General features: G+C 48.7%; 1 protein-coding gene across 1 annotated transcript in view; it reads right to left on the bottom strand.

Annotated features, from left to right (window-relative positions):
* LOC139262231 (kazal-type serine protease inhibitor domain-containing protein 1-like) overlaps window positions 1-24218 on the bottom strand; it is a 77160-nt gene extending 52942 nt beyond the window's left edge. The window contains exon 1 of the mRNA XM_070877374.1: window positions 23756-24218. Coding sequence (XP_070733475.1) covers window positions 23756-24218 — 463 coding nt within the window. The remainder of the gene's footprint in view (window positions 1-23755) is intronic.
* Window positions 24219-24558: the final 340 nt, after the last annotated feature.

Below are 24558 nucleotides of genomic sequence, written 5' to 3'. Positions count from 1 at the left end.
ATCCAAGTAGATGTTGCAGGAACCAGGATACCCATGGAAATTGACACTGGTGCATCCGTGAGCGTAGTACCAGAATCGCTATATCTCGACCAGTTGAGTGATTTTCCACTGGAAAAGTCAAAGATAGAGCTGCGAAGCTACTCAGGAGAGAACATTCCTGTGGTTGGATCAATTTCAGAGCTTGCTTCTCTTAGTCGTGGCAGGAGACAAGCCTGCCTTACTAGATAGAATAAAAACAGAAAATGCTGGAAATCTCAGCGGTCAGGCAGTATCTGTGGAGAGAAAGCAGAGTCAACGTTTCAGGTGGATAACAGATTCCAGCATCTGCAGTATTTTGCATTTGTATTACTAGATAGAAATTGGTTGGGATCACTGCATCTGGATTGGAATGAGATTTTTCTTGTTGAAACAAGAATTGTATCAAAGAGTGATGTTGTCAAGAAGTATCCGAAGGTGTTCTGAGAAACGGGCAGTCCGATCCAAGGCTTCAAGGCGAGTGTCAGGGTACAGAAGGACGCTAGATCAGTTTACTGCAAGCCACGTCCTGTACCATATGCACTCAAGGAGAAAGTTGAGCAAGAACTCAAAACACAAGAGACTGAGAACATTATCTTTACGATAGATCTATGTAATTGGGCTACACCCATTGTTGTTGTACCTACCAGGTTCGAGAAGGTAATCTACCCAATACATTGCCAAATGTAGAAGATTTGTTCACAATGCTGACAGGTGGTCAGATCTTCTCAAAGTTAGATCTTACAAATGTCTACTTACAACTGGAGCTAGATGAGGAGTCTAAGTCATGCTTGTCTATAAACGCTCATCTAGGCCTATATCAAATAGGCTAAAATTTGGAGTGTCTTCCGCCCCCACCATACTCCAAAGGGTAATGAACCAGATTTTGCAAGGCATTGAAGGGGTAGTATGTTATTTAGATGACATACTAATTTCAGCACCAAACAGGTAAATCCATAATAACGTATTGAATTAAGTGCTCAGAAGCACAGAGTATGAGTGACTGCTTGCAAGTGTAAGTTATTTCAAAACTCAGTGGAGTACTTAGAGCACAGAGTGGACAAAGATGGTTTACATCCAACCGTGGGAAAGCTGGATGCAATTATAAATGCAACCACTCCCAAGAGTGTCACTGAACTTCGATCATTTGGGGTCTTTTGAACTATAATGGGAAGTTCCTACCAAATTTAGCGACAGTGTTACATCCACTGAATGAGCTATTGAAAAACAGGTCCACCCAGTTTAGTGTCATCTGCAAACTTGGAGATATTATGCTCAATTCCTTCATCTAAATATTGTAAAGAGCTGGGGTCCCAGCACTGAGCCCTGCGGCACTCCACTAGTCACTGCCTGTCATTCTGAAAAAAAAAGTTTCTCCCGACTCTCTGCTTCCTGTCTGCCAACCAGTTCTCTATCCACGTCAATACATTACCCCCAATACCAGGTGCTTTGATTTTGCACACCAATCTCTTGTGCGGGACCTTGTCAAAAGCCTTTTGAAAGTCCAAATACACCACATCCACTGGTTCTCCCTTGTCCACTCTGCTAGTTACATCCTCAAAAAACTCCAGAAGATTCGTCAAGCGTGATTTCCCTTTCGTAAATCCATGCTGACTTGGACCGATCCTGTCACTGCTTTCCGAATGCGCTGCTATTTCATCCTTAATGATTGATTCCAACATTTTCCCCATGACTGATGTCAGGCTAACCGGTCTATAATTACCCGTTTTCTTTCTCCCTCCTTTTTTAAAAAGTGGTGTTACATTAGCTATCCTCCAGTCCATAGGAACTGATACAGAGTCGATAGACTGTTGGAAAATGATCACCGATGCATCCACGATTTCTAGGGCCACTTCCTTAAGTACTCTGGGATGCAGACTTTCAGGCCCAGGGGATTTATCGGCCTTCAATCCCATCAATTTCCCTAACACAATTTCCCACCTAATGAGGATATCCTTCAGTTTCTCCTTCTCACTAGATCCTCGGTCCCCGAGTACATTCGAAAGGTTATTTGTGTCTTCATTCATAAAGACAGAACCAAAATATTTGTTCAATTGATCTGCCATTTCTTTGTTCCCCATTATAAATTCAGCTGAATCTGACTGCAAGGGATCTACGTTTGTCTTCACTAATCTTTTTCTCTTCACATATCTTTTGAAGCTTTTGCAGTCAGTTTTTATGTTCCCTGCAAGCTTCCTCTCATACTCTATTTTTCCTCTCTTAATTAAACCCTTAAGTCCTCCTCTGTTGAATTCTAAATTTCTCCCAGTCCTCAGGTTTGTTGCTTTTTCTAGCCAATTTATATGTCTCTTCCTTGGTTTTAACACTATCCTTAATTTTCCTTATCAGCCGCGGTTGAGCCACCTTCCCCATTTTATTTTTACTCCAGACAGGGATGTACAATTGCTGAAGTTCATCCATGTGATCTTTAAATGTTTGCCATTGCTTATCCACCGTCAAACCTTTAAGTGTTCTTTGCCAGTCTATTCTAACCAATTTACGCTTCATACCATCGAAGTTACCTTTCCTTAAGTTCAGGACACTAGTTTCCGAATTAACTGTGTCACTCTCCTTAATAAAGAATTCTACCATATTATGGTCACTCTTCCCCAAGGGGCCTCGCACAACAAGATTGCTAATTAGTCCCTTCTCATTACACATCACCCAGTCTAGGATGGCCAGCTCTCTAGTTGGTTCCTCGACATATTGGTCCAGAAAACCATCCCTAATACACTCCAGAAAATCCTCCTCCACCGCATTGCTACCAGTTTGGTTAGCCCAATCAATATGTAGATTAAAGTCGCCCATGATAACTGCTGTACCTTTATTGCACACATCCCTTATTTCTTGTTTGATGCTGTCCCCAACCTCACTATTACTGTTTGGTGGTCTGTACACAACTCCCACTTGCGTTTTCTGCCCTTTGGTATTCCGCAGCTCCACCCATACTGATTCCACATCATCCAGGCTAATGCCCCTCCTTACTATTGCATTAATTTCCTCTTTAACCAGCAACGCCACTCCGCCTCCTTTTCCTCTCTGCCTATCCTTCCTAAATGTTGAATACCCTTGGATGTTGAGTTCCCAGCCTTGGTCACCCTGGAGCCATGTCTCTATGATGCCAATACATCATATCCATTAACTGCTATCTGCGCAGTTAATTCGTCCATCTTATTCCGAATACTTCTCGCATTGAGGCACAGAGCCTTCAAGCTTGTCTTTTTAACATACTTTGCCCCTTTAGAATTTTGCTGTAATGTGGCCCTTTTTGTTTTTTGCCTTGGGTTTCCCTGCCCTTCACTTTTACTATTCTCCTTTCTATCTTTTGCTTCTGCCTCCATTTTATTTCCCTCTGTCTCCCTGCATAGGTTCCCATCCCCCTGCCATATTAGTTTAACTCCTGCCCAACAGCCCTAGCAAACACTCCCCCTAGGACATTGGTTCCGGTCCTGCCCAGGTGCAGACCGTCCGGTTTGTACTGGTCCCACCTCCCCCAGAACCGGTTCCAATGTCCCAGGAATTTGAATCCCTCCCCTCTGCACCACTCCTCAAGCCACGTATTCATCTGAGCTATCCTGCGATTCCTACTCTGACTAGCACGTGGCACTGGTAGCAATCCTGAGATTACTACTTTTGAGGTCCTACTTTTTAATTTAGCTCCTAGCTCCCTAAATTCGTCTCGTAGGACCTCATCCTGTTTTTTACCTATATCGTTGGTACCGATATGCACCACGACAACTGGTTGTTCGACCTTGTAAGGGGTGGTTTGCAGGGGGTCAGCTTTCCCTTCTGACCTTATATGAGTGGTTCCGAATCGCTCCCACACCCTTGGTTCTAGACACTGGAATTATGAAGGGACTGTGACAGACTTGGACAGACAATCGGTTTCAAGGTAGGAAGCTTTATCGTGTTTACAAAGAAGTAAAAGGCACACCTTTAATAACACACACAGACCAATACACACTGAGGGGTACAACACATTGAATAAATTGTCCAATTACAGTCTGTGGGGAAAAGGATACAGCTTAAACTCTAAATGGGGTAAAAAGGCGAATGCAGATACATTTACACAAGTTATCCCAGCCTCCCTCCTCCCAATTCCCCTAACTAACGAAGTTACAGCTATAGCGAAGTTATGGTTCAGGGGCTATGTTCACCAATCCCTTTTGACAGTTGCCGGTGAATCGTAGTTTCGGGGTTCGCTGCACTTGGCCTTCTAGGTGAGCCGTACCCCGGTCGGAGGAGAGGACTTTGGACTGCGTAGTCTTCGGTTGGGGTGCGTCCGTTGATGTGGTAAGTTGCGTTTTGGATGTATGGGGTAAGTACCCACTTTCTTTGGTTAGGAATAATTTAGTTAGTCCCTTTTGGTAATTTCTCACCCGTTGGTCGTTCCGAAGTAGATTGTAGAGTGGAAATAAATGTCGATTCTTCGGTTTTTGCTGAGTTGGTTTTGGTTGGTCGTTTCGATTCGGGTGTGAGAATGTGCTATCAGTGGTTTTGCATTGTTTTAGAATTGTCCAGTTTCTTGACCATGATTTCCATTGTGCTTGATTGGGTAATTCGATTATCTCTTAGAGGGTGAATAGTTCCCCCAGACAGTCTGGGGTCTTTAATACACGAATTTGGCCCCACCTCCTGTATTTGGTAAATTTTTTTTGCAGCCAAAATGTTGTAGAATCTTAAAATTGATATGCTCCTTCCCATAGATGTTTAGGGGATCTCAAGCTTCTGTAATTTAGGTCCATTTTGAATTCCCTTTCCTATGTGTCCAAACACTGGGGGGGGGGGGAGGGTCTCCATGACTGCATCCCCTGTTATCCCCCGCAGGCTTCGTCTGCCCCTTTAAACTCATTTTAAAAGCCCAGAAAGGGATTCTTCTCCTCTGCAGGGGAAAGGTACCTGGAATCTTTGCGAGAAATTGGTAAATTCTACATTCCTCCCTGTGATACCATATCACTTATGGTATCATTCTTTGAGGTGAGCAAAGTTCCTGACTCCCAAGAGATAACCTTCCCCATAAATTAGCTAAACTAATACCCAAAATGCATTACACTTATGCAACATCACCATCGATGCACACTTTTCCCTTTACAGGTACAAACTTTTTACATTTATACCCTCCCAGCTTAGAGGGGGTTCAATCACTACAATTGCATTTCAGCACAGTTACATTTCATTTCAGTTACATTATATGCACCAGCATATAGGCAAGGTACAACCACATTACAGAAGGAAAAAAAAACTAGATTAAAATTAAACAACAGCAATTGGTCTCCTGGTAATGTCTGGATCCTGCCCTTGAGAACTGCTCTCAGGCTGGCTGACACAAAAGACAAACTCAAAATAATCACCTAAACATTACTGCAATATTACCCTCAATTCTAAACTAAACCTTAAAATATCCTTAAACTAAAATTAGAGCTATGTACAACCGCCACCCGTCTCCGGGTGGCCTGGTTAGTCCCTGTCAGGCCCATGCCTTGTGCGGCCTGATAGCCGCCTGGATGCTAGGGTTTCCCCGCAGCTGGTGAGCTGGAGACCCTTGTCTCTGGGACAGCTTGTTGCTACTGCTCCTGTGAGTTCCTCACCACTGGAGGCGGCTGGCTGGTGGTCCCTACTCTGAGCGGCCTCTGTACTTCTGACCTTCGGCCTTTCCTGTCGGGCTGCCCTTCTCCTAGGGTAGAATCGCTGAGGTTCAGATGCCGGTGACCACGGTATCTTTGGCCGTGGTGTACGGAGGGTCCTTCTCAGGGCTTGGGTTACTGGGGGTGCGTCCGAATCCCAAACGATGGGTGAGATAGCCCCTCCAGTACTGCAATTCACCGCCCCTATAGGCACGGTTTCTGAGCCTGCCACATTCCCTGTGGGCCCTCCACCGTCGGGGGCGGCCAATGGAGGGTCCCTGTCCTGAGGACGGTTCACCCCTCCCGGCTGCCCCCTGTGGTTGGCTGACCCTGGGTTGTACAGCTTGCACTGGTTGATGTGGAACCACTTAGTACGGCGGGGCAGCTTTATGGCATAGACCATCGGGCTTGCCTTGTCCACAATGCTGTATGGCCCCATATATAATGCTTCAAAAACCCCGACCCGAGCATAGTTCCTCACCATGACCTGGTCCCCTATCTCCCATTCGTGGTGTTTGCTGGGTTCTAGCAGCAATCGGTTACTCTGATGCTGTCTGCCCATGTTACTAGCAGCCTGCCAGTGAAGCTGTTTGAGGGTTCAAACAGGTTCCTGACAAACCGGTCCCGGTTCACCTCTCTGAGCTGATCTTCTGTGAGCACCGGGGCCAGGACATGGGTAGGGGTCCGCATGATCCGGCCAGTCATGAGCTCATATGGGGAATACCCGGTGCTCTTTGACTGGCTAGCTCGGATCCCCATTAGGACCAACGGTAAGACCTCCACCCACTTTTGGGGTGAGTCTCCCGTTTCCTTCCGCAGCCTTTCTTTAATGGTGCGGTTTAAACGCTCCACAATACCCGATGACTGTGGATTGTGGGCAACGTGCCATTTCCCCTCAATGCCGAGCACCTTAAGGGTTGCCTGCATTACCTGCCCAGTGAAATGGCTCCCTTGGTCCGACTCCACATACTGTGGGAGTCCCCACCGGGAGAACACTTCCCTCACTAGAATCTTAGCTGTCCCTAGTGTGGTGGCTGTTCGGCAGGGGAAGGCTTCAACCCATTTTGAGAACACGTCCACCAGGACTAGGCAGTATTTGTAGCCTCCCTGGTCGGTGGGTAGGGGCCCGATGTAGTCAATTTGGATTGACTGCCATGGTCCCTCTACCCTCCTGACGTGACCTGGGGACACCTTCCCTTTCTGGGGGTCAGGGTTGTTCGCAGCACACACCAGGCAGTTCGCACAGAACTCGCGGACGTCCTCCCTGAGTCCCGGCCACCATCCTGCCTGTTCCACCCGTTGCCAGGTGGTCTCAGGCCCGGGGTGTCCCGCTCCTGGACCCTCATGGGCCAGTTTTAGGAATTCCCTCTGGTGCTGCTGTGGCACGACCCATTGTCCCTTTTTTAAACAGCATGCCTTCCTTAACGGTAATGGCTGCTGTGCCGTACGGACCTTCTACTCTCTCTCCTCTAGCTAGCGCGTTCAGGACAGCTTTCAGGACTGGGTCCTGTGCCTGAACTGTTTTTAAGTCCGGGGCCAAAGCTATCCCTGTACTCTCTGCTGCCCTGTTCTTATTCTTGACCGCTGCTATGCGGCCGGTGTCATAGGGGTCCCAGAACTTTCCCGTGCGGGCACCTTCTTTGGCCAGTTTGTCAGCCTGTTGGTTTCCCTCTGCAAGGGGGTTCGGTTTTTGAATGGGCCTTCACCTTATGTATGTAGACCTTTCCTTCTTCTCCCACCACTGTCATGATTTTCTCCAGCAGGGGCTTGATTGCCAGGGGTCTCCCGTCAGCGGACGTGTATCCGCGACGGGACCAGATAGCCAGGTACTCCGTACATGAATTGCAGGTGAACATACTGTCCGAGCAAATCGTGTACGGGGTAGAGAATTCCTCGGGAAGGGTCACCACGTACATTATGGCGGACAGTTCAGCATGCTGGGCGCTCATGGTGCTGGGGAGCTTGATTGCCAGGGCAATACCTGCCCTTGGGTCATAGACTCCGCACCCAGTGAGTCGTTCGCCAGCAGATACCGTGCTGGACCCGTCCACGTAGATGTCCCGGCCTGTAGGGTGTAACCCAGCCCGAAGGCCAATGTTCACCTCCCATACCCCTTCTATGGAGCACCTGTGGGCTTTCCCTGGATAGATTAGGTTGGCTGCGAGCCTTGGCTCGCGGGGGCTTTCTACTCTGAGGTCCATCTGGGAGAGGAGCAGGGTCCAGTGAGCAATGCGGGCACTGCTCACCGTCCCGTCGTTAATCCTCCCATCTAGAAGCATCTGAGTAGGTGTGTGGTGGGTTAGGAGTGTTAGAGGAGACCCTCCCGTGAAGATCAAGGATCTTTTCACTGCCCAATGTGTGGCTAGGAGGTGTCTCTCGCAGTTGGAGTACCCCTTCTCCACATCTGTGAGGATCCTGGAGGAGTAAACTACCGGTCTCGGCTGGCCGTGCCGCTCTTGAAGCAGCACTGAGCTCAAACTGTCCCCGCTGGCTGCCACCTCCAGGAAAAACTCCTTTCCTACATCTATCGCTCCCAAGGCTGGCGCGGTCTGCAAGTCCTTCTTGAGCTGATTAAATGCTGCCTCGCAACCCTCATCCCAGTCCCACTCGACACCCTTGTGTAGGAGCCTGAGCAGAGGGGCTGCGGTGGCTGCATAATCCTCAATGAAGTCTCTGCAGTACCCGGTGAGCCCTAGAAAGGATCTTACCCCTGTCACTGTGTTGGGGGCTGGTAACTCCTGTACTGCCTCCCTTCTAGCCTTGTCTATGGCCCTTTCCCCAGCGCGCACAGTCAGCCCCAGGAATTTGACTTCCTTCTGACCGATCTGTGCCTTCTTGGGGTTTACTTTAAACCCTTCTTCTTTTAGCAGCTCCAGCAGCTCAGCCAGCAGTGGGCCATGCTCCTCCCCCTGATCGGTAAACAGGAGCAGGTCATCCACATACTGCACCAACTGCTGGGGTCTGCTAAAGCCCTTTAAACAGTTGGCCAAACATTGGTGAAAAATGCTGGGATTATTGTGGAAGCCTTGGGGAAGACAGTTCCACGTGTATTGTTGGCCCTTAAAGGTAAAGGCGAACTTGTACTGGTCCTCCCGTTTTAAAGGAATGGACCAGAACCCATTTGAAATGTCCAGCACTGTGAAAGTGGTCGCAGATGCTGGAACACTCCCTATGAGATCCGCTACGGCTGCTACAGTGGGTGCACAGGCAGGGATATTCTTTTTTAGTATTCGATAGTCCACGGTGGCCCTCCATGAGTTGTCCGGTTTCTTAACGGGCCACAGTGGAGAGTTCACATGGGTTGCTATCGGTCTTAACACCCCTTGCTCTACCAGTGATCCCAGCGCCGTTGTCAGGTCTGCCTCTGCCTCCCTGGGGAAGTTATATTGCTTTTAATTCGTCCACCTTATTCCGAATACTTCTCGCATTGAGGCACAGAGCCTTCAAGCTTGCCTTTTTAACATATTTTGCCTCTTTAGAATTTTGCTGTAATGTGGCCCTTTTTGTTTTTTGCCTTGGGTTTCTCTGCCCTCCACTTTTACTGTTCTCCTTTCTATCTTTTGCTTCTGCCTCTATTTTATTTCCCTCTGTCTCCCTGCATAGGTTCCCATCTTCCTGCCATATTAGTTTAACTCCTGACCAACAGCCCTAGCAAACACTCCCCCGAGGACATTGGTTCCGGTCCTGCCCAGTTGCAGACCGTCCGGTTTGTACTGGTCCCACCTCTCCCAGAACCGGCTCCAATGTCCCAGGAATTTGAATCCCTCCCCTCTGCACCACTCCTCAAGCCACGTATTCATCTGAGCTATCCTGCGATTCCTACTCTGACTAGCACGTGGCACTGGTAGCAATCCTGAGATTACTACTTTTGAGGTCCTACTTTTTAATTTAGCTCCTAGCTCCCTAAATTCGTCTCGTAGGACCTCATCCTGTTTTTTACCTATATCGTTGGTACCGATATGCACCACGACAACTGGTTGTTCGCCCTCACTTTTCAGAATGTCCTGCACTCGCTCCGAGACATCCTTGACCCTTGCACCAGGGAGGGAACATACCATCCTGGAGTCTCAATTGCAGCTGCAGAAACGCCTATCTATTCCCCTTACAATCGAATCCTCTACCACTATAGCTCTCCCACTCTTTTTCCTGCCCTCCTGTGCAGCAGAGCCACCCACGGTGCCATGAACTTGGCTGCTGCTGCTCTCCCCTGATGAGTCATCTTCCTCAACAGCACCCAAAGCAGTGTATCTGTTTTGCAGGGGAATGATCGCAGGGGATACCTGCACTACCTTCCTTGCACTGCTCTTCCTGTTGGTCACCCATTGCCTATCTGGCTGTGTACCTTTAACCTGCGGTAAGAGCAACTCACTAAACGTGTTATTCACGTAATTCTCAGAATCGTGGATGCGCCAGAGTGAATCCACCTGCAGCTCCAGTGCTACAATGCGATCCGTCAGGAGCTGGAGGCGGATACACTTCCCACATAGTACAGGAGGAGCACATGTCTGAGCTCTCCTGCCATGTCTTAACCCTTAGATTACCTTAATTTGGCAACAACAATGCTAAAGGTTACTTACTGATAAAGAAAAGAAAAAGAAAAGCTACTTACCAATCACCAGCCAATCACTTACCCCCTTGGCTGTGACGTCACCTTTTGATTTCTTTCTTCTTATTTTTGTCTTCTCTCTCTGCTGCAGCTGCACCAGCTGGCCTTTTATAGGTCACTGCCGCTCCGACTCCTGCCTCTCTGATTCACCACGCTGGTCCCCGAACTGCTGGGCCTTTTGTCGGCCACTGCCGCTCCGACTCCCACCTCTCCGACTCACCACGCTGGTCCCCGAACTGCTGGGCCTTTTGTAGGCCACTGCCGCTCCAACTCCCGCCTCTCCAACTCACCACGCTGGTCCCCGAACTGCTGGGCCTTCACTCACTTCAGCCAGTGAGTATAATTATGCACTAATGGAAAGGGAAGCATTGGCATTCATTTATGGGGTCAAGAAGTTTGACAAATACTTGTATGGTCATAAGTTTATCATCGTTACGGACCATAAGCCCCGAACAGCAATCCTCCATCCCAAAGTCTCCACTTCCAACATTAGCTGCAGCCCGAATGCAGAGATGGGCTTTGATTTTGTCAGCATATACATATGACATTGCGTGCAGATGATCAGTCGATCACTGTAATGCTGATGTCATGTCCAGGTTGCCATCCCCATCACAAGTTACACCCAACAGGGAAGAAGTGTTTTATTTTTCGTACATTGATAAACTGCCAGTCACAGCTGAAGAGATTGGTAGAGCAACCAAACATGACCCAGTTATGTCAAAGGTCTATGACTACATACCAAATGGCTGGCCAAACCAGGTAACAGAGAAAGGTTTCATTAATACTTTGTTCGTTGGAATGAATTGTCCATGGATAAAGATTGTATCATGGGGAGTGCAAGAGAGGTTAGCCCAAATAAATTCAAATTATTAGGAGATCTTCATGACCAACCCCTGGGAATGTGCTTGACCAAGAGCTTAGCACGCAGTTATTTATGATGGCCAGATCTTGATAAAGATATAGAATACATCGTAAGTCAGTGCACAACATGTCAATTGGTAAGCGAGAAACCACCATCAGTACCATTGCAGCTATGGAAATGGCCTCCCAGGGTGTGGCAAGGGTTACATATCAAGTTTGCTGAGTTAGAAGGACAGCAATTGTTCATTGTGATTAGTAGCCATTCGAAGTGGGAAGGGAGATGTTTCTGATGTGGAAAATAACAACAATAAAACGCTTGACAATTTGCGAAGATTATTTTCTTCATATAGCCTTCCAGAAGCAATTGTGTCTGATAATGGGCCACAATTTTGTTCAGAAGAACAGTGCATGAGCAAAAATGGTGTGAAATATACTAAGGTTCCACTGTACCATCCTGCTTCAAATGGTGCAGCAGAGCGCACAGTACAAATTGTAAAACATGTTCTCATCAAGCAAATATTGGATACAAATCCAAAGAAACAACGGTTCTCATTGGACCGCAAATTGGCTTATTTTCTGATTAATTATCATAATATTGGTAGAACACCAGCAGAGTTGTTTCTCAAACAACAGCCACGAACCAGGTTCTCGTTGTTAAAGCCATACTTGGCATAGTCAGTAGAAGAGAGACAATTAAGACAGAAAGAGAATCATGATAGAGGTAGGGTAAGAGAGAGAAGTGTAAAATTGAATCAGAAGGTGAGAGTGAAGAACCATCAGCATAAATGGTTAAAGTGGGTACCAGGAAGAATAGTGAAGATATGTGGTCCTCGCACATATTTGGTCAAGATGTTTGATCATGGCTAAGTTAAGTTTGTTCACATTGATCATATTTTGATTGTTGTTGGAACATTGAAAGTTGGAATGATTCGATTATTTCTGGTGAGTCAGATAGTCTTGTTACAAGTAGAGTACCAGTAGCAAATCCGATATCAGATATTCTAGAAACAAGTTCAAGAGAAAGTCAGAATTTAAGTCTGAAACCGAGTCAGGCAGAAAACAGTCTGAAATTGTAAAGAGTTCAAGTGCAAATCAAGGGCATTCCTTGGAGGAAAACTTTCCTCAGGATCAGCCTCGAATGAGTCTAAGTTCGACACCATGTTTGGAAGATTCTGTTCGAGAGTGAAGGTATCCTCTTCAAAACAGAAAACCAGTGGTTAAGTTTGATTTGTTAATATGGCAAAATAAGTCCATATCTTTTGTTGTGTATAACCATGCAAGTTATGTATGATGGTTATTTTGTTATGATTACTTATTCAATAAGGAGGGAGAAGTGTAATATATAGCTCCATCTAGTGGACTACTGCTCCACCTAGTGGACTTCTGTGGTAAAGCAGCCATTGCTGGAAATGCAATAAAAGCATCAGGTGACAGGTCACCTGACAAGTTCCTGAGTTGACACCATCTTGTAAGTGTGTGCTTGTGGTGTTGTAGAGAAGATACCACAAGGCCAAGATCAGATCATCTATGATCTTATTGAATGGCGGAGCAGGCTTGAGGGGCCAACTGGCCTACTCCTGCTCATGTTTCTTATGTTCTTATGTCCTTATAACAGACACATTACACCACACTCACTGACAGACATCCCTTTTGCTTGGAGGAAAAGATGGCGCATAACCAGCAGAACCTAACCAGTGGGGGGACAGGCCTACGTCGCATCAACCCCTTGGAGGAGACGGTGCTGACCATTCTTGGGCGGGGCACAGCAGAGCCTGTGGCCAGCAGCGGAACTGAAAGAGTACAAGATGCTAGCATCCTCATACATTATCCACCTTCTCATACTCCGCTTCCTCCTCATCCCACACTCTCTTCTAATTTACAAGTTACACATGGTGTAAGCCTGCACCTCCTGCTTTTCCTGCTCCCCTCAACACAACCCTACCCTTGTGCTTTATCTTTTCAGAGACCCAAGAAATCCAAGCTGCCATTCCAGTGATTGTAAAAGAAGAGGGAGAGAGGAGTGAAGAAGAAGAAACACCATCACTCGATCTGACACTCGCAGCCACCGGCTCAGACACCGGCACTGCGCTGAGATTAGAGGGTAGCTTAGAGGCGGGATACGCACGTGGTGAGTCACCGGACACGAGGGAGCAATAGCCAGGGAATGGGAAAAGGGTAGTGCAGGTGCCAGCTGCCCAGAGAACACACGTGTTCTGTTGCAGAGAGATCAGACCAGAACTTTGATGGGGCGGCCAACCGAAGAAGGCTGATGGGTATTCACAATGAAATGCCTGGTGCATTGGCAGGCCTGCCAGAAAAACTGTGCTCAATATCAAGGAGCATGGAGGAGTCCGGCACCAACCTTCCACAGGGCTTTGTGCAGAGCTCAGAGCCCATCCTTTCCAGCGTGGAAGTGGTGGGCTGATCCATTGTAGATCAGCCCACCACTTGTGGAGCCAACAATCAGGCAGCGTCTGATGGCCGATGTCTCAGCTTCCACGAAAGCACATGCAGCATCCAGCCAACGTCTGAGTGCTGCAGTGGAAGCTCAGATTTCTGTCATGTAGACTATGCTTGCTGCCACGCAAACTCAGACTGCTGCATCAAATACCAGCTCGTAGGGTGTCACGGCACTCCAACAATCTGTCCTCCAACCCGGTGGCCAGGATCGCTGGAACACCGCCCCGGGAGAGTGGCGGTGGCTCGATGGAGGATAGACCTGCCGTCCTCTCTCAGGATAACAGCATTCGTCCTTCCACCACTGCCACTCCACCTGCCCAGACTGCTGCCGCCCAGGCCAAGCTGGTGCAGTCCGCAGCCGGGACTTCTAGGCCCAAAGCTGCTCGAGGTCATCCGACAGTGTCCCCAATATAAGTCACCAGCCTTCCACCAGCCATGCTGCAGCCACTGGGGTAGCACTTCGTAGGAGCACTGGGACAGGCAAAGCCACACAGAAGATAGGTGATGAGTTGACTTTGCTCAGTTAAATTTGGTGGATTGATGCATAAATTTGGATTGGAATGCTTCTTTTGTGGTGGCTTCCATTTCAGCATGTTGGCCTAACCCAAACCCTAACCTTAACCCTAACCATAATCCTAACCCTAATCCTAAACCTAACCCTAACCCTAACCCTAATCCTAACCCTAATCCTAACCCTAATCCTAAACCTAACCCTAACCCTAATTATAACCCTAATCCTAAACCTAACCCTAACCCTAACCCTAATCCTAACCCTAATCCTAATCCTAACCCTAACCCTAATCCTAATCCTAACCCTAACCCTAATCTTAACCCTAACCCTAACCCTAATCCTAATCCTAATCCTAACCCTAACCCTAATCCTAACCCTAACCCTAACCCTAACCCTAACCCTAACACTAACACTAACCCTAAATGCAGTGTTCAGTACCAGAGGGAAGGTACAATGTGGGACAGTTGACGAATGGGGAATTGGGGTTGCATTCACTCGTACCTAGTTGGGTGAGTCGATCACAGACAGCCCGGCCAGGAAGGGGCTGTCTGGTTTGCCTCCTTCCCTTCCACTTCCTCCTCTTCTGCTTCCTCCTCTTCTGCATCCTCTTCCTGCTCCCCCTCTTCTACTTCCTCTTCCTCTTCAGTGTCACCGTCTGCCCGGCAGCAAACATAGAAACATAGAAATTTACAGTGCAGAAGGAGGCCATTTTTGGCCCATTGTGTCCGCGCCGGCCGACAAAGAGCCGCACAGCCCTTGGTCAGCAGCCCTAAAGGTTACATATAGACCTATGAACAATGACAGAAAGGCAAAGAGCACCCAGCCCAACCAGTCCGCCTCACACAACTGTGACACCCCTTATACTGAAACATTCTACACTGCTCACCAGCAAGGGCTGTTAAATCATGATGGAGAGGTTGTGGAGCCCACACCAGACCAGGACGAATCTTGAGGCGTGTTCTGGTGAGTACTGCAGGGCTTGTCCAGAGCGGTCCAGGCAGTGGAAGGAAGCAATGTTTAAGGACACAATGGTCTGCTATATCAGGTTGCATGTGGCAGCATGGCAGTCATTGTTCGCATGCTGCCCACGTGTGGTTGGGTTGTGAAGTGGAGTCATGAGCCGAGTAGAGTGATGAGCCAGGTGGTCAATGGATAGCCCTTGTCGCCCAGTATCCACACTCCGATCAAAGACTGATGAAGCAGCAGATTGGCACAGAATGAAAGCATCATGATTGCTGCCAGGATATCGGGCATTCACTATCATTATGTGCTGAGCACGGCTGCACACTCAGCCAGTGGCACCCTTTCTGGTCGCTGTAAATCTCAGCATGTAGACACGGCACCAGCAAAGCCATGTGTGTGCAGTCGATGGAGCCCTGCACCATGGGCTATCCTGACAAAGCCACATGCACGTGCACGTGCTGGTCAGAGAGAAGACAATGAAGTGCCCTCTCGTGGCATACACAGCATCTGTCACCTCTCTTATGCAGCAATGGACGGTGCACTGAAAGATGTTACAGATGATGCCTGCTTCAGCCTGATCCCAATACGAAGAAATTCAGGGCCACAGTCACCTTCACAGCCACTAGCAGCGCTGTCCTTGCCCTGGTATGAGGCTGCAGGTCTTGTTGCAAGAGGTGGCAGGGTTCCGCGAGCATATCCTTCGGTAAAGCGCAGATGCCTCACACACTGCTCCTGTCTTAGACTGAGGTCAGAGAATTGCTCTCGGATGGCCCTAGGTGGCTAGGCCTCCTGCTGAGATATCTTCTCCCCTCCTCCTCCTCCCTCTGTGAGCAGCTTGTCCTCTTCTTCACTGCCTCTGCTCCATCTCCCTGTCATACTGCAGGCCAAGGTGGACAACAACTAGAGCACCCATGACTGGGAGCAAGCGATCTGACCAGAACCCTTGAAGTCAGGAGCCAATATCAATTAAACAACAACTGACCTGAGCGTGGTTGGTGATCCCTTTAAATATCACTGGTAGGAGGTCCTTGCAGTTGCTGAGAGCATGTTCAGCTGTGCAAGGTTAACCCAGGGCATTAGCTCCAGCATTGAGGATGAAAATGGCAGCGCTGGTGTCAAATCAGCATTGCACGCTGATTGATGTCACGATCTGCCTATTCTACATACTTCTGGTACATGCCCCCAGCATCGATGCAAATGCTCACCAAGATGGCGGCTGGTGCGACCTGCTCCAGAATTGTGCGCATGTGACTCGGATGCCATTTTCGACCTAAAACGACACCCATAGAACCCAAACAATGGCCACTACATAATCAAACTTTTATCCCAAAGTGTCACAATTAGCTGTGGGCTTACAGCTCTTATTCTTGCAACAACATCACTCCTGTTGCCTGTCATAGCGGCAGCACCATTGGTGCAAACAGCAGCACAGCTCTCCCCCTTAAATGATGCTGATTCCACAAAATTATCCAGTAACTTGAATATTTCCTCACCCGCTGTTCTAAAATTTCCCCCAGCCAAACATCACGAACGCAAGCTAATAATTGCACAGCATGACCAACACCAGTTGTCTCATCGAGCTGAACTGCAAATTGCTCTCATTCACAAAGCCTTCCTGCCAATTGGTATTTTATAATCTCTTGAAAGTTGCTCCATTCTTCGACTAACTGTGTCATTGGAAAGTGGCGTGACCTATAACTTGTGTGCTGGGTCTTCACGCACCATCACTCTGCACATTTCGACAGCAGCTCCTCTCCGACAGTATGGGCTTTCACGCCTTCAACAATCAGAAACGCTGTTAAAAATATGCTTTGAGGGCCTTTTCCTGAACCGATGTTATGTTTATCATTTGAGTTTTCTGGTCACTATATTGTATTTTTTTTGTTCAAAGAAATATTTCCATTTATCTTTATATTCCAGGTGCTTTGTGTGAGGTGTTGCTTTAGTTTTGCAGGTTTCATTGTTTGGTTGGATAAAATTTATGAGCAAACAACACATTGCGGCCATCACTGAGCTCCATAACTCCGAATTATATATAACTCTTCTCATACATTCTGCTCTTCATTTGTTTCTTGCTATTAGATTCAGCACTGTCCATGGCTTCAGCTGAAGTGCTAGCAATGGCAGTATGAGCTTGTTTCATAATACTTTTCTATTTTAAAGTAATTCACTCACAAACTATCATTGATTCACTTTTTTAAGGGTGTCTGTGTCTTGTACAGAAGCACATAGTTGCCAGAATGACAAAAGCACAAAATGTGTTTGAAAGGTAATGTATATGTACATTCGTATGTGTTTCTGTTTTACTCTGTAACTGCGAACAACCGCAGTGCACTGTTGCAGAATTTCCAGACTCTGTAAACAAGAATTTGTTTTTAAAGTTTTACCTGGTAACAGGGCTGGCCGTAGGGAAAATGGCACCCTGGGGGAATTTGTATCTTGGCGCCCTTTCTTTGAGTTTAAGTATGTAGTACTTAAATGGTTAAAAATGATTCCCCTCTCTTGAACAAGGCTGAGCTACCCTGGTGCACAGCACCAGCCTTGATAACTGTCAGTCTACCTGCGGATCTCCGTGCTGCTCTCAGCACTCCGTCCTGCACTGTTCTCAGCAGTCCTTCCTGCACTGCTCTCAACACTCCTTCCTGCACTGCTCTCAGCACTCCTTCCTGCACTGCTCTCAGCAGTCCTTCCTGCACTGTCCACAGCACTCCTTCCTGCACTGCTCTCAGCGCTCCTTCCTGCACTGCTCTCAGCAGTCCTTCCTGCACTGCCCACAGCACTCCTTCCTGCACTGCTCTCAGCACTCCTTCCTGCACTGCTCTCAACACTCCTTCCTGCACTGCTCTCAACACTCCTTCCTGCACTGCTCTCAGCACTCCTTCCTACACTGCTCTCAGCACTTCTTCCTGCACTGCTCTCAGCACTCCTTCCTGGTGCTCTCAGCGCTCCTTCCTGCTGCTCTCAGCACTCCTTCCTGCTGCTCTCAGCGCTCCCTCCTGCGCTGCTCTCAGCACTCTTTCCTGGTGCTCTCAGCACTCCTTCCTGCACTGTTCTCAGCACTCCTTCCTGCTGCTCTCAGCACTCCTTCCTGCACTGCTCTCAGCACTCCTTCCTGCACTGCTCTCAGCGCTCCTTCCTGCACTGCCCACAGCACTCCTTCCTGCACTGCTCTCAGCGCTCCTTCCTGCACTGCTCTCAGCGCTCCTTCCTGCACTGCTCTCAGCACTCCTTCCTGCACTGCTCTCAGCACTCCTTCCTGCTGCTCTCAGCGCTCCTTCCTGCACTGCTCTCAGCACTCCTTCCTGCACTGCTCTCAGCACTCCTTCCTGGTGCTCTCAGCACTCCTTCCTGCACTGCTCTCAGCACTCCTTCCTGCACTGCTCTCAGCACTCCTTCCTGCACTGCTCTCAACACTCCTTTCTCGTGCTCTCAGCACTCCTTCTTGCTGCTCTCAGCACTCCTTCCTGCACTGCTCTCAGCACTCCTTCCTGCTGCTCTCAGTGCTCCTTCCTGCACTGCTCACAGCACTCCTTCTTGCACTGCTCTCAGCACTCCTTCCTGGTGCTCTCAGCACTCCTTCTTGTACTGCTCTCAGCACTCCTTCCTGCACTGCTCTCAGCACTCCTTCCTGGTGCTCTCAGCACTCCTTCCTGCACTGCTCTCAGCACTCCCTCCTGGTGCTCTCAGCACTCCTTCCTGCACTGCTCTCAGCACTCCTTCCTGCACTGCTCTCAGTACTCCTTCCTGCACTGCTCTCAGCACTCTTAGAACATAAGAAATAGGAGCAGGAGTAGGCCATATGGCCCCTCGAGCCTGCTCCGTCATTTAATAAGATCATGGCTGATCTGATCATGGACTCAGCTCCACTTCCCCGCCCGCTCCCCATACCCCTTATCTTCTTATCGTTTCAGAAACTGTCCATTTCCGTCTTAAATTTATTCACTATCTCAGCTTCCACAGCTCTCTGAAGCAGCAAATGCCACAGATTTACAACTCTCTGAGAGAAGAAATTTCTCCTCATCTCAGTTTTAAATGGGCCCGCCACTTATTCTAAGATCATGCCCTCTAGTTCTAGTCTCCCCCATCAGTGGAAACATCCTCTCTGCATCCACCTTATCAAGCCCCCTCATAATCTTATACATTTTGAGAAGATCACCTCTCATTTTTCTGAATTTCAATGAGTAGAGGCCCAACCTCCTCAACCTTTCCTCATAAGTCAACCTCCTCATCCCCGGAATCAACCTAGTGAACCTTCTCTGAACTGCCTACAAAGCAAGTATATCCTTTCGTAAATATGGAAACCAAAACCGCATGCAGTATTCCAGGTGTGGCCTCACCAATACCCTGTATAACTGTAGTAAGACTTCCCTGCTTTTATACTCCATCCCCTTTGCAATAAAGGCTAAGATTCCATTGGTCTTACTGATCACTTGCTGTACCTGCATACTATCCTTTTATGTTTCATGCAAAGTACCCCCAGGTCCCGTTGTACTGCGGCACTTTGCAATCTTTCTCCATTTAAATAATAACTTGCTCTTTGATTTTTTTCTGCCAAAGTGCATGACCTCACACTTTTCAACATGATATTGCATCTGCCAAATTTTTGCCCACTCACTTAGCCTGTCTATGTCCTTTTGCAGATTTTTTGTGTCCTCCTCACACATTGCTTTTCCTCCCATCTTTGTATCGTAAACAAACTTGGCTACATTACACTCAGTACTTTCTTCCAAGTATTTAATATAGATTGCAAATAGTTGGGGTCCCAGCACTGATCCCTGTGGCTGATCACTGATCACTGATCACTGATCCACTAGTTACTGGTTGCCAACCAGAGAATGAACCATTTATCCCAACTCTCTGTTTTCTGTTAGTTAGCCAATCCTCTATCCATGCTAATATATTACCCCCAACCCCGTAAACTTTTATCTTGTGCCACAACCTTTTATGTGGCACCTTGTCAAATGCCTTCCGGCAGTTCAAATACACCACATCCACTGATTGCCCTTTATCCACCTTGTTCATTACATCTTCAAAGAACTCCTTCCTGCTACTCTCAGCACTCCTTCATGCTGCTCTCAGCACTCCTTCCTGCACTGCTCTCAGCGCTCCTTCCTGCACTGCTGTCAGCGCTTCTTCCTGCACTGCTCTCAGCGCTTCTTCCTGCACTGCTCTCAGCACTCCTTCCTGCTGCTCTCAGCACTCCTTCCTGCACTGCTCTCAGCACTTCTTCCTGCTGCTCTCAGCACTCCTTCCTGCACTGCTCTCAGCACTCCTTCCTGCACTGCTCTCAGCGCTCCTTCCTGCACTGCTCTCAGCACTCCTTCCTGCATTGCTCTCAGCGCTCCATCCTGCACTGCCCACAGCACTCCTTCCTGCACTGCTCTCAGCACTCCTTCCTGTACTGCTCTCAGCGCTCCTTCCTGCACTGCCCACAGCACTCCTTCCTGCACTGCTCTCAGCGCTCCTTCCTGCACTGCCCACAGCACTCCTTCCTGCACTGCTCTCAGCGCTCCTTCCTGCACTGCTCTCAGCACTCCTTCCTGCACTGCCCACAGCACACCTTCCTGCACTGCTCTCAGCAATCCTTCCTGCACTGCCCACAGCACTCCTTCCTGCTGCTCTCAGCACCCCTTCCTGCACCGCTCTCAGCACTCCTTCCTGCACTGCTCTCAGCACTCCTTCCTGCACTGCTCTCAACACTCCTTTCTCGTGCTCTCAGCACTCCTTCCTGCTGCTCTCAGCGCTCCTTCCTGCACTGCTCTCAGCACTCCTTCCTGCTGCTCTCAGCACTCCTTCCTGCTGCTCTCAGTGCTCCTTCCTGCACTGCTCACAGCACTCCTTCTTGCACTGCTCTCAGCACTCCTTCCTGGTGCTCTCAGCACTCCTTCATGCACTGATCTCAGCACTCCTTCCTGCACTGCTCTCAGCACTCCTTCCTGGTGCTCTCAGCACTCCTTCCTGCACTGCTCTCAGCACTCCTTCCTGCACTGCTCTCAGTACTCCTTCCTGCACTGCTCTCAGCACTCTTAGAACATAAGAAATAGGAGCAGGAGTAGGCCATATGGCCCCTCGAGCCTGCTCCGTCATTTAATAAGATCATGGCTGATCTGATCATGGACTCAGCTCCACTTCCCCGCCCGCTCCCCATACCCCTTATCTTCTTATCGTTTCAGAAACTGTCCATTTCCGTCTTAAATTTATTCACTATCTCAGCTTCCACAGCTCTCTGAAGCAGCAAATGCCACAGATTTACAACTCTCTGAGAGAAGAAATTTCTCCTCATCTCAGTTTTAAATGGGCCCGCCACTTATTCTAAGATCATGCCCTCTAGTTCTAGTCTCCCCCATCAGTGGAAACATCCTCTCTGCATCCACCTTATCAAGCCCCCTCATAATCTTATACGTTTCGAGAAGATCACCTCTCATTTTTCTGAATTTCAATGAGTAGAGGCCCAACCTCCTCAACCTTTCCTCATAAGTCAACCTCCTCATCCCCGGAATCAACCTAGTGAACCTTCTCTGAACTGCCTACAAAGCAAGTATATCCTTTCGTAAATATGGAAACCAAAACCGCATGCAGTATTCCAGGTGTGGCCTCACCAATACCCTGTATAACTGTAGTAAGACTTCCCTGCTTTTATACTCCATCCCCTTTGCAATAAAGGCCAAGATTCCATTGGTCTTACTGATCACTTGCTGTACCTGCATACTATCCTTTTATGTTTCATGCAAAGTACCCCCAGGTCCCGTTGTACTGCGGCACTTTGCAATCTTTCTCCATTTAAATAATAACTTGCTCTTTGATTTTTTTCTGCCAAAGTGCATGACCTCACACTTTTCAACATGATATTGCATCTGCCGAATTTTTGCCCACTCACTTAGCCTGTCTATGTCCTTTTGCAGATTTTTTGTGTCCTCCTCACACATTGCTTTTCCTCCCATCTTTGTATCGTAAACAAACTTGGCTACATTACACTCAGTACTTTCTTCCAAGTATTTAATATAGATTGTAAATAGTTGGGGTCCCAGCACTGATCCCTGTGGCTGATCACTGATCACTGATCCACTAGTTACTGGTTGCCAACCAGAGAATGAACCATTTATCCCAACTCTGTGTTTTCTGTTAGTTAGCCAATCCTCTATCCATGCTAATATATTACCCCCAACCCCGTAAACTTTTATCTTGTGCCACAACCTTTTATGTGGCACCTTGTCAAATGCCTTCCGGCAGTTCAAATACACCACATCCACTGATTGCCCTTTATCCACCTTGTTCATTACATCTTCAAAGAACTCCTTCCTGCTACTCTCAGCACTCCTTCCTGCTGCTCTCAGCACTCCTTCCTGCACTGCTCTCAGCGCTCCTTCCTGCACTGCTGTCAGCGCTTCTTCCTGCACTGCTCTCAGCGCTTCTTCCTGCACTGCTCTCAGCACTCCTTCCTGCACTGCTCTCAGCACTCCTTCCTGCACTGCTCTCAGCACTTCTTCCTGCTGCTCTCAGCACTCCTTCCTGCACTGCTCTCAGCACTTCTTCCTGCACTGCTCTCAGCGCTCCTTCCTGCACTGCTCTCAGCACTCCTTCCTGCATTGCTCTCAGCGCTCCATCCTGCACTGCTCTCAGCGCTTCTTCCTGCAATGTTCTCAGCACCCCTTCCTGCATTGCTCTCAGCACTCCTTCCTGTACTGCTCTCAGCGCTCCTTCCTGTACTGCTCTCAGCGCTCCTTGCTGCACTGCCCACAGCACTCCTTCCCGCACTGCTCTCAGCGCTCCTTCCTGCACTGCCCACAGCACTCCTTCCTGCACTGCTCTCAGCGCTCCTTCCTGCACTGCTCTCAGCACTCCTTCCTGCACTGCCCACAGCACACCTTCCTGCACTGCTCTCAGCACTCCTTCCTGCACTGCCCACAGCACTCCTTCCTGCTGCTCTCAGCACCCCTTCCTGCACTGCTCTCAGCACTCCTTCCTGCACTGCTCTCAGCACTCCTTCCTGCACTGCTCTCACCTTTTTTGCACTCTCCTCCGAGGTGAGACAGCCAGCATACTCCACGCTGCACATGTGGTGGCAGCACTCCGTTTCCGCTTCCTCCCGGCTCCCGGCTCCCACCTCGCATAAAATGCGCCTCCGGCAACCACTCTTTCGCTTATACTTGACCACCGCACACTGGCCCTGCTCGGTAAACACTTTCACATTATTTTGCAGACCCTCTGGAAAGTCTCTATGGACCACCAGGGGTTCGTGGACCCCCGTTTGAGAAGCACTGCTCTATTACACAAGGTAACCTGTGATACACCGTGTAACCTGTGATACGCAGTGTAACCTGTAATACAGTGTCACCTGTGACACACCGTGGTGCCTGTGATACACAGTGTAACCTGTACTGCACCATGTAATGCACTGTTTACTCTGAATTGCAATATGACCTGCAAAAGTGTGTTGATTGACCTCAGTTCGAATAATTTTTAAAATATAAATTTGCAATAAGTGGTTCATGTGCTGGTTCTTTATGTCCAGAATGATTGATACACTGAGGCCACTTGTAGTGGGAGCATCACTGTCTGTAATTAAATCCCGCAAACATTAATGCTATCAATCTGTGGAGGATTATTGTACAATAAATAGATGCAGATGTTGTGGGTTGCTGTAATCAGTCCTGAAGAAGAGCCAATGTAAGAACAGAGCAGGCAATACGGGTAATGAAATGAAGACATGGTTACCTGTCTCACAGGGCCCGCTGTGAGCAAGGCTGAGGTTGTGGTGTCTGTTGCTGTGAAACGCTTCCTTGAATCTGCAAATGTTACTGTACGTCTTTCCGTTGGATCCGCACACGCTCTCCTGGGATCGGCACGTGCACTGGGGTTCCGGGATCTCCCCGAAGAAGGCGGCGTCCGGGTCCAGCAGGCACTCCAAGTCCTCCCCGCAGCTCCCGTAGAAGTGGCTGGTGTGGTCGAGGTCGCAGATCTGGCCCTCGGCATTGCCGCACTCGGGGCAGCAGTCGCACCCGTCCAGCACCGTGCCGGCAGTGCAGCCCTGGGCTTCGGGGCACAGCTCCGGCCGACACTCCCCACAGCCGTCCCCTTCCTGGAGCAGCCGCAGCCAGCCCCTGTGGTAGATGCTAGGGAGGCCCGAGGTCACTTGAGCCAGGACCAGCATCACTGCGGCAGAGAGCACGGAATTCATCACCAGGCCGGATTCTGAGGCAGTCCACATCCAAAATGTGTCTTGAGGTCACGGCCAAGCCCCAGATATTTTCATTCTTTAAAAAAGATAAGATGGTTGAAACAAAACAAAAAAAACCCCAAATGATTTTCAAATGAAGTTCTTGCAGTCTGAATGATCACTGCCCCGGATACATTGAATGAGGGAGATCGAACTGATGGAAAAAGGACCTCTCAACACTGCTTAAATATAAGATCCGAGGCCGTTCTGACACCCACTTGACAGCTTTGTGAAGGAATCGTTAGCACTCGACACAATCCTGTGGGGAATTGGCACAGAAGAGACGGCAGTGCTCACGGAC

Source organism: Pristiophorus japonicus, chromosome 4 (assembly GCF_044704955.1).
Source record: "Pristiophorus japonicus isolate sPriJap1 chromosome 4, sPriJap1.hap1, whole genome shotgun sequence".
In the NCBI taxonomy this organism is placed as follows: Eukaryota; Metazoa; Chordata; class Chondrichthyes; family Pristiophoridae; genus Pristiophorus; species Pristiophorus japonicus.
This window is presented reverse-complemented; position numbering and strand designations above follow the sequence as displayed.